At 53.6% G+C, this 10,311-nt stretch overlaps 1 protein-coding gene across 2 annotated transcripts in view; it reads left to right on the forward strand.

Moving 5' to 3' along the window:
* The first annotated feature begins 3,838 nt into the window (after window positions 1-3,838).
* RELA (RELA proto-oncogene, NF-kB subunit) overlaps window positions 3,839-10,311 on the forward strand; it is a 34,933-nt gene continuing 28,460 nt past the window's right edge. The window contains exon 1 of one of the 2 annotated variants that reach the window (XM_066610254.1): window positions 3,839-4,033. In XM_066610254.1, the coding sequence (XP_066466351.1) occupies window positions 4,027-4,033 (7 nt within the window). In that variant the 5' untranslated portion in view covers window positions 3,839-4,026. The remainder of the gene's footprint in view (window positions 4,034-10,311) is intronic. The other variant, XM_066610253.1, reaches the window with a different exon arrangement.

Below are 10,311 nucleotides of genomic sequence, written 5' to 3' on the forward strand. Positions count from 1 at the left end.
GCGGGCCGCTTCCTGGCCCCGTCACGTGACGCGCGCCGGGTGGCCGAAGGGCCCGGATGTTGGTGTCCTCCTGTCCAGAGCCTGCGGGGCAGGTCTGCTCGGACCAGGCCCGGTGGCGTCGCTGGAGGGGCGGGGCGGGGCGGGGCGGGGCGGGCAAGCGGCCCCTCCCGCTGAGGCTCCCTGCCAGCCTGAGCGCTCCGCCCCCTCCAGCGACCCCACCGAGGCCCACTGGCGTCAGGGGACACTCCCAGGAAAGGGGGCTCTGGGAGCCTGAGAGCCTCGCCAGGCCAGGCCAGGCCCAGCTGGTCCCGCTTCCTGCATCTCGGCGGCCCACCAGTGCCCCGGGGAGCCCCAGGCAGCAGACAGAGGCAGCCCTGGGGCTTCCTCCAGCTGGCAAAGACCCTCCGCGCCTCCAGTGCCGCAGAGCTCCACTGCCCTGCCTTGGAGAGGAGGGGGGGAAGCAGGAGCCAGGCAGTCCTCCTGGGGCGCCTGTGGTGGAGGTCGGGAAGGAGTGTGAGGCAGCCACTCTGCCAGCCTGGGCCTGTTTGAGGGAAAGGGTCTTGCCTGGAGCAGCAGGGGAGGGGTGGGGCTCACCCCGCAAGAGCCCCAGTCCAGCACAGCCTCTTTCTCTGCTCACCCCAGAGCAAGAAGCAAACTCCCACCTTACGCAGACTCTTCGCCTGCTGGAAGACTGTCCTTCAACTCAGGTTGCAGTTCCGTCCACGCTTACCTGGGAGGAAACCTCATTCACTGGAATAGGGCTTCCATCTGAGTAGACATGCACAGGCTAGTGCTCTCAGTGGCAGGAAAAGATGAGTAGTGAGGCTGGTCGCAAAATTAAACTGCATACTAGTTGCCACTGTGGAATCCTTGTTCTATGGGGCGTCCAAATCACAGGCTTCCTCCAAGAGGTGGGGGGTAGAAGGAATTAAGTCAGGTAGAGGTTGAAAGAGAAGGTGTTTCAGACCTCGTTGATAAATTAAAGATCAATAAGTCACCGGGCCCGGATGGCCTCCACCCAAGAGTTATTAAGGAATTGAAGAATGAAGTTGCTGATCTCTTGACTAAGATATGCAACTTGTCCCTCAAAACGGCCACAGTGCCAGAAGATTGGAGGATAGCAAATGTCACGCCTATTTTTAAAAAGGGAAAGAGGGGGGACCCGGGAAACTATACAGGCTAACATCCATACCGGGTAAGATGGTGGAATGCCTCATCAAAGATAGGATCTCAAAACACATAGACGAACAGGCCTTGCTGAGGGAGAATCAGCATGGCTTCTGTAAGAAGGGTAAGTCTTGCCTCACAAACCTTATAGAATTCTTTGAAAAGGTCAACAGGCCTGTGAATGTGGGAGAACCCGTGGACATTATATATCTGCACTTTCAGAAGGCGTTCGACAGGGTCCCTCACCAAAGGCTAGTGAAAAACCTCCATAGTCAGGGAATTAGAGGACAGGTCCTCTCCTGGACTGAGACCTGATTGAAGACCAGGAAACAGAGAGTGGGTGTCAATGGGCAATTTTCACAATGGAGAGAGGTGAAAAGCAGTGTGCCCCAAGGATCTGTCCTGGGACCAGTGCTCTTCAACTTCTTCATAAATGACCTGGAGACAGGGATGAGCAGTGAGGTGGCAAAGTTTGCAGATCACCAAACTTTTCCAAGTGGTGAAGACCAGAAGTGATTGCGAGGAGCTCCAGAAGGATCTCTCCAAACTGGCAGCATGGGCAGCAAAATGGCAGGTGCGCTTCAATGTAAGCAAGTATAAAGTCATGCACATTGGGGCAAAAAATCAAAACTTCACATATAGGCTGATGGATTCTGAGCTGTCTGTGACAGATCAGGAGAGAGATCTTGGGGTGGTGGTGGACAGGTCGATGAAAGTGTTGACCCCATGTATGGCGGCAGTGAAGAAGGCCAATTCTATGCTTGGGATCATTAGAAAAGGAATTGAGAACAAAACAGCTAATATTATAATGCCATTGTACAAATCGATGGTAAGGCCACATCTGGAGTATTGTGTCCAGTTCTGGTCGCCACATCTCAAAAAGGATATAGTGGAAATGGAAAAGGTGCAACAGAGAGCAACTAAGATGATTACGGGGCTGGGGCACCTTCCTTATGAGGAAAGGCTATGGCGTTTGGGCCTCTTCAGCCTAGAAAAGAGGCACCTGAGGGGGGACATGATTGAGACATACAAAATTATGCAGGGGATGGACAGAGTGGATAGAGAGATGTTCGGACAGACAAAAGAAAATATTTCTTTACTCAGCATGTGGTCGATCTGTGGAACTCTTTGCTGCAGGATGTGGTGACGGCATCTGGCCTGGATGCCTTTAAAAGGGGATTGGACAAGTTTCTGGAGGAAAAATCCATTAAGCCATGATGTGTATGTGCAATCTCCTGATTTTAGAAGTGGGCCATGTCAGATGCAAGGGAGGGCACCAGAATGAGGTCTCTTGATATCTGGTGTGCTCCCTGGGAATTTGGTGGGCCGCTGTGAGATACAGGAAGCTGGACTAGATGGGCCTATGGCCTAATCCAGCAGGGCTGTTCTTATGTAGGTAGCTAAGGGCTCAATCCTATCCAGTTTTCCAGCTGCAATGCAGCCCAAAGGTAAGGCAAAAATTGTTGCCATTCCTTTAAAAGGCCTCTGTGATTGCCTCCCATCATAGGATGCAGTGCATGCCCCATTGGCAGGGCTGCACGGGCACTGGAAAATTGGGTAGGATTGGGCTCTAAGGCTGTGATTGAGGGTCTTCTTTGAGAGGGAGGCTTTCAGCCCTGCACACTGATGAGGCAGCCAGAGCAAGGAAGGCAGAAGGTCAAGGCCTGGGGCCGCAGCTTATATGGCCCCCCCAAATTAAAATCCAACCAAGAGCAGATGTCCTGTCCAGACATGTTATTTATTTTCCGCTTAACACCAAAGTTAGCGCCTGGGTCGCCAAATATCATCCAGCTGCTGACGTGTCTGCCTGGGACGGTGGCGCTGTGTTGGCGGTGGGGGTGGCAAGGCCGGCATTTGCAAAATTGCACCCTGCAGATCACAAATGAGATCCCAGGAAATCTGATTCCTTCATTTTGAGACTAGTTACGTAAGTCAGGCTGCAATCCTACCCACACTTTCCTGAGAGTAAGCCCCACTGAACAAAATAGGACTTATTTCTGAGTAGACCTGGTTAGGACCATGCCCTAAGTGACAGAAAAGAGGTTCTGCTTTGGCTCCTGCACTGCAAAGGTCGCAGACTCCTGGGGGAGAGGCTGCTCTCTAGGGCCAGTCCTGCCCAGTTTTCCATGCCCATGGGGCGTGCGCTGCATCCTGTGTTGGGCAGGCAGTCCCAGAGGCCTCCTGCAGGTAGGGGGCTGCACCGAGTTGGAGAGGGCTTTCGAGGCACGTCTCCTCAGAAGTAAGTCCCATTAGAGTCAATGGGGCTTACTCCCAAGAAAGGGTGGACAGGACTGGGCAGGGCAGCGGCCACCTGGTGGAGAACCCAGTTCCCCTCCCACTTGGGACGTGCGTGCAGACCAGCAGCCCGACCCTGTGCGTGTCTACTCAGAAGGGAGTTCCACTAGAGTCAATGGCGCCTACTCCCAGGAAAGCGCGGCTCGGACCGGGCTCCGGGAGCGCCGCGGAAGGGGCAGTGGGGCGCAGCCTGCACGCGAGAGGCCCTCCGCCCGCCCGCCCGGGTGGACCCATTGCGCGGACGGAGGGCTGCAAGTCGAGGCCGGGCCAGCTCCGCCCCCGCGGCCCGCGCTCCTCCCCCTGCCGCGCTGCGGGGCGGCGCTTTCCCAGCAGGCGGAGGTCACGTGGGGCGGGTGTTTCCTCGGCCCGATACACTGTAGCCGCGCAGGTCCCGCCGCGCCCGCGGCCCCGATCGCCCTTCGCGCCGCCCGGCAGGAGCGCAGGAAGCCTCGGCCGCCCCCGGGAGGGCTGTGGCCGCCCCGCCGCCGGTCCCGGTTGGAGGCGCGCCCCCCCCGCGGGAGCCCTGCCCGCGACCCCCCCTTCCCTCCCTTCCCTTCCGCAGGCATGGAGGGTGAGTGTCTCCCGCCCCCTGGGGAGGGCGCAGCTCGTGCGGGGTGGAGCCGGCGGGGCTCCAGATGGGGGGGGGAGCTGAGCCGGGCGCGGCCCCCTGGCACGGTGGGGGAGGGGTGTGCAGCGGAACGGGGGGGTCTCTTTCTGGGGAGGCGGCCCCCCTCCCGCTTTGCGGCGCCCGAGTGCTGATCAGGGAGGAGCAGGGCCCTTCGCTTCCGTGGTCCCCTTGAGAACCCGGGTTTGGCAGTTCAGACGTTCTCCCTGCTGCCCCTTCGACTCTGCCTCTTTCCCGCACCCCCGCTGGACTTGGCATCTGGGTGCCCAGGCTTGGTGCCAGAGCTGCCTCCCGTCCCCGTGCCCGAATCCAGGGCTTGTGCCTGAAAGCCGCCCCAAAGGAGAGTACTCTGGAGCATGTACGAAGTGTTTCCCTGGCCGTCTAGCGTGTGGCTCCTCTAGGTAGCGGGGAGGGGGATCCTGAGCTGCAGCCCTCTCGCCCTCGCCTCTCGGGAGTCTGGTGTAGGATGTGAGAGTTGGAAGGTGCCCAGGAGGTCATCTAGTCCAGCCCCAAACTCGGCCGCAGCATCCCTGCGCTCATCTCTGAGTGAAAGAAGAACTGCCTGGGCCCTTCCCTGTGGGATGAGGAAGCCCAGCAGCCTGCTCCGGTCGCATTCTTGTTGTCAGAGCTGGCAGGCAGCAGAGCGCTGGGCACGATGGAGATGGCTATCTCCGGATGTTTGTCTCCAGAATCTGTGAAGGTGGCTGCCCGGGTGCCTGCAGATTCCCTCCCCTGCAGCCTTGCGTAATCAGCCCCATACCCTGTCCTCTCTGGACTGGAACCCTCCTTGCTCCAAGGCCTTCTGTGCCAGGGCTGTGTTTGCCGTGGCTCTTGCCGGAATAGTAACCGACTCAGGCGCTCTTCCTCTCCCCCCCCCAACACCTGCAAAGCATCCAATGCCTGGCAACAGATTCTGGAGTGAGTTGAGTGTGAAGTGCTTTAAATTGGATTTATTGATCCCACGGAGAGGTCAACAGAGCCTCTGCAGACTGGCCAAGAGACTCCTCTGAAAGTGAGAATCCTCTTGTATGTGGGCAGCTGCCCCCCTTTGCCGTGGCCAGGATTTCTTTTCCAGTGGTCAGCTTGCCTGGTCAGTTTCCCTGGTGTTTCCATTAATTGTGAGCCCCTTTGGGTCAAGGGAGGATCCTTATTTTTTTGTCTGGGTGGAAAGCAGAAAAGAAATTGTACCATATCAGTTGTTACATAAAACGACAGGGTGCAAATGGAATCTAAGGGCTGTTCACACATTACACTGCACCTGCTTTCATTTGTATGGGTCAGCAGTCCATCTGTGCAGGTTGTCCCTGTGCTGGCTGGTACCCAGGTCCAAATGAACGCTGATGTGCTGGGATGCAGTTTAATCTGTGCATGGGCAGGCTTTAAGCCAGTTGTGTCCCATAGCTAAGGGCTCCCCCCCACACTAGCGTAAGCTAGTCTTGTCAGATACAATGCAATTAATATTTCTTACTAAATGGTTTTACGGTCAGTAAAACAAGTGGTTTTGTAGGTATTTACTTTTCAAAGGGAATTTTGTTTGTTTACTTGTAGGCTGGCATGAATGTAATTTTTTATTAAAGTGTACTTAGATCAGTGGTTCTCACACATTTTGCACCGGGACCCACTTTTTAGAATGAGAATCTTATCAGGACCCACTGGAAGTGATGTCATGACCAGAAGTGACATCATCAAGCAGGAACAGTTTTGACAATCCTAGGCTGCAATCCTACCCACACTGACTCAGGTGTAAGTCCCATTTACCATCATTGTTAAAAGAATATACATAGTAGCCTGTTAAAAGTACAGGTCTGTCACATTTCACCAAATGCAGTCATGGTAGCATCAAGTCTAATATATTAAAATTAAAATATTGACATGAATAGGGCCCCACCTGCAATTGGCTCACGACCCACCTAGTGTTTGAGAAACACTGGCTTAGATCCATTAGGTCCATTAATTAACATGCACTTTTTAAGTGCACATTCTGCTTGAGAGACAAAGTCTAAAATAAAATTTATTTATATGCCTGAGATTCTATAGACCTTGGCTGTGAACTGAGGCCCTCCAATAAAGTTTCCAATTGGGCCCTGCAGCTCCTAAGCTCCTGAATGTCTGGCTGGTCCTGCTAGTGGGAGCAAGTGAGAGGTGTGCGTGTGTCAGACCAAAGCAGCGCACTGTTTCACGCTGACAGTTTGGACTGCACTTGGAAATGCTTGAAAACATGATTTGCGCTCCACTTTCCAAGCCTACCAAGGAAGTGCTGTCCGTTGCATTTCCGTTTCAGCCAACTCCTCCCAGGCTCCGAAGTGTGTGTAGAAATGGACTGGGTTGGCCTCGCGTGGCTTTGTTTCCCAGATGAGCCCTCCCTTTGGAGATTCCTGGAACTAGTTTGTTGGCACTCGCATGGAATGCCCAGCCATTGCTGGGCCTTGGGGATATTCAGGGTCACAGGCGTACCTTGGCTAGGACAGAGTCAAGCTTCCTCCCAGGCAACTGGAGATAAAAATGGGATGACAGGATCTCATCGTAGAAAAATGGACATTACTCTGAAAGATCTGCTGGCTTGAATGGGGTGTCTGCTCTGAGCAGCAGACTGTGCCTCTCCCTGCCATAGCAGGAACCATCTGGGGGGGCAGTCTAGTTAGTTGGTCACTTGCACATGTTCCTGACCTGACCCAGCCAGAATCTGGTAGCCTAGTCTGTGATGAGTTATTGGTCAGTTGTGGGCAGTGAAGAGGTGGACCAAAGACCCAATGGTCTGCCGGGTATCCCTGCTTTTCTGGCAAGTTTCTTCACCCAATTCCAGGTGCTGGTTCTTCCCAGGACTGTCTGCAGGTTTGTGCACAATGCAAGAAGTTGGCTCTGTGGGAATGTTAGTTTGATTGGTCAAAGAAGGAAGAACAAGTTTCTGGCTCTTATGGTTCGTGCAGATATTGTGTGGATGATGCCTATGGAAATCTCAAGAGTCCAGAGGGTTAGGGTTTGAACTGAACTCGATTTGATTAAGGCTGACCCAAGACTTGCCAGCGTTTTGCACCTCCCACTCTCTGGGTTAGAAAAAACCAGAATACATTATGCGAAGGGTGAAAAATGATGCAAGCGTGCTTAATAGTGGAGGTCACAATGTATTCACCTAGGCGAGGGAGGGAGGTGTTTGCAGCAAAGGAAATGCAAGAGTCTGGTCACCCCTTGGTGCCCTCACTGGACTGGGTCCAGGGCTAGAAATGAGCTATGTCAGAATGCCAGATGCAAGGGAGGGCACCAGGATGAGGTCTCTTGTTATCTGGTGTGCTCCTTGGGGCATTTGGTGGGCCGCTGTGAGATACAGGAAGCTGGACTAGATGGGCCTATGGCCTGATCCAGCGGAGCTCTTCTTATGCTCTTATGTCTCCGAGGGAATGAAAGAGGAAGATGGCGACTGGCCTGGACGCCTTTAAAAGGGGATTGGACAAGTTTCTGGAGGAAAAATCCATTACGGGGTACAAGCCATGATGTGTATGCGCAACCTCCTGATTTTAGAAATGGGTTATGTCAGAATGCCAGGTGCAAGGGAGGGCACCAGGATGAGGTTTCTTGTTATCTGGTGTGCTCCCTGGGGCATTTGGTGGGCCGCTGTGAGATACAGGAAGCTGGACTAGATGGGCCTATGGCCTGATCCAGCAGGGCTGGGTCAGGTCAGGGGCTGTTCTTATGTTCGGGGTGCCTAAGGAAGCACATATTCTCCTTTTGATGAAGACAGAGCTATGTAAATCTCACAGTAAAGAACCAGTGCAAAGGAGCAGCTAAGGCTGCAATCCTGAACACCCTTACCTGGGAGTAACCAAATGGGACTTACATCCGAGTAAACTTGTATAGGACTTGGGCTGGTAGAGACTTGACTGCAGTTTCTCCAACCCGAGTCTCGCCTCTGCAACAAATTCCCACTTGGTGGCCTTACGCAAGCGCCTTCCACTCCGTCTTTCCCATCTGCAATATGGGCACAGCCTTGCTTTCCTTCAAGGGTTGTTGTAATTCCATCAGAATTATACACGTGAAGCACGGTGCGAGTAGAAATAGCGCAATTCAAATGTTGATGCTCGTAATTATCTTTAATTAATAATAGTGATTAATAATAATAATTTTGGGTTCTCTGTGTATGTTTGAGCTGATCCGTTCTGTGCTCCGTCAGCCTGAGACGGACAGTTGGGAGTGCAACCTTTTCTGTCCTTTCCTCCCCCCAAATTGTAGAGCTCCCACGAGAGGTTTGTCTCCTCCTGATAGTGCATGTTTATCTTTATAAAGGTGTGGGGTGGCAGCCTCTTAGTAAGGAGGCGGGGGGTCAGAGTTGGCTTTAGTAGGGAGCCTTGAGTTGCTTTTTAACTGAACCGCAGTGGGGTGACATGTAGGCTGTTTTGGAAAGTGACTGCAGGCCCGATCCTATCCAACTTTCCAGTGCCAGTGCAGCTCTGCTAATGGGGCATGCCCTGCATCCTGTGTTGGGGAGGCAGTCACAGAGGCCTCCTCTAGGGATGGAAACATTTTTTCCCTTACCTCAGGGCTGCATTGCAGTGGCACCAGTACTGGAAAGTTGGCAAGGATTGGCTCCTGAGAGAACTCCTTCCCCCGAGGAGCTTGCAGTCTGTGTGGGGAGGCAGGTAGGGAAGGGAGCTGCCACAGGCCCCATTGAACCCTAGTTGGGTGGAGAAGGGGGTTATAATAAAAGGCTCTGGAGCAGGGGTGTCCAAAGTTTTTGGCAGGAGGGCCACATCTGTGTCCGGGGCCAGGGAAAAAAAGAATTAATTTACATTTAAAATTTGAATAAATTTACATAAATGAATTTATTAGAGATGCAACTTATATGAATGAATGAAGGTCTTGCAATAGCCCAAGGCCTATAAAAGGCCTTGCACAAAGCAAGGCTGGCCTTTCCTTTGCTGCTGCTACTGCATCACAGATGTGAAACAGCGAGCAGTGGAGGGAGCCCTCATCCCACAGCTCATGCGAAAGGTCAAAGAGTAGCGCTCACGCTGAGAGCAGTTGCGTCAGGCCAGTGTGTGTTCCAACAAATCTCCGGAGGGCCAGAGGTTCATTGGAGACTGGGGCCTCCCTGAGGGCCGCATTGAGAGGCCTCGAGGGCCGCATGTGGCCCCAAGGCTGGGGTTTGGGCACCCCTGCTCTGGAGGAACAGTTTGTTTCCTCAAAGGGGCTGCAGGGCCGTTGTGTTCCTGCTTCCTATAAAGTATTATCATCCTCTACCTTTTTATACTGCCCTGGAGCAGTATACTCCAAGGAGCTCAAGGTTCCTTCTCTCCTTTTGTCCTCACAACAGCCTTGTGAGGTACGTGAGGCTGCGAGAGAGAGAGAGAGAGAGAGAGTGACTGGCTCAAGGTCACCCAGGAAGCTGCATGGCTGAGGGGGGATTTGAACCTGGATCTTCCAGGTCTAGGTCCAGCTCCCAAACTGCTGTATCATCCTGGCTTGTACCATCTCACCCTGACCAAGGGTGCCTTTTAGAGTTTTGGACACGGGCCTTTTTCCAGAGGTGCCAATGACCAAACCCGCCTTGCAGCTGTCTGTTAAGCTGTGTCTTAAGCCCTTTCAGCTCACTTTGAGTATGTGGCGTTAGCCAGCAGCTCTTCAGTGTTGGAGCTCTGCATGTGCTCAGAGTCACCTGAGGCACCGTCTTTGTTAGCTTTCTGTGTTCCAGGGAGTGACCCTGGCACTTTCCTAAACGTTGAAGGCCTTTTTCAGAAAAGTGTGGAGGGATTTGTTGTTGTTGTTTTTTTGCAGCCTGAACTGATGGGGCCAAGTCATCCAGGAAATGGCAGTTCCGCCCAGTGAGAACAGTGTCCCATTTTTCCCAGACACTTCGTGTTCCTGGACTAAGGCAGACAGCTGGGAAACCGAAACGTGGAGAGAAGGAACTGGAACTGTTTTCCAGACGAGAGTCCAACTCAGTTACAGGCTTCTGATGGCATCCAGTTGTTGGGTGGCGGGAGGGCTATAACTTGGTGATATAGCCCCTGCTGTCCTTGCAGATGGAACCAGGTTAAAGCAAACCCGGGAAAGACCCTTCCTTCTAACCCCAGAGAGCAGCAGCTGCCAGTCGGTGCTCGACAGCACTGACCCAAGCAGCCGAAAGGTCAGACTCGGGGAAACAGCAGCTCCCTAGATCAGCCATTTTCAACCACTGTGCTGTGGCACGCTGGTGTGCCGCAAATGGTCTGCAGGTATGGGAGTTTGGGGGA

Source organism: Tiliqua scincoides, chromosome 15 (genome assembly GCF_035046505.1).
Source record: "Tiliqua scincoides isolate rTilSci1 chromosome 15, rTilSci1.hap2, whole genome shotgun sequence".
In the NCBI taxonomy this organism is placed as follows: Eukaryota; Metazoa; Chordata; class Lepidosauria; order Squamata; family Scincidae; genus Tiliqua; species Tiliqua scincoides.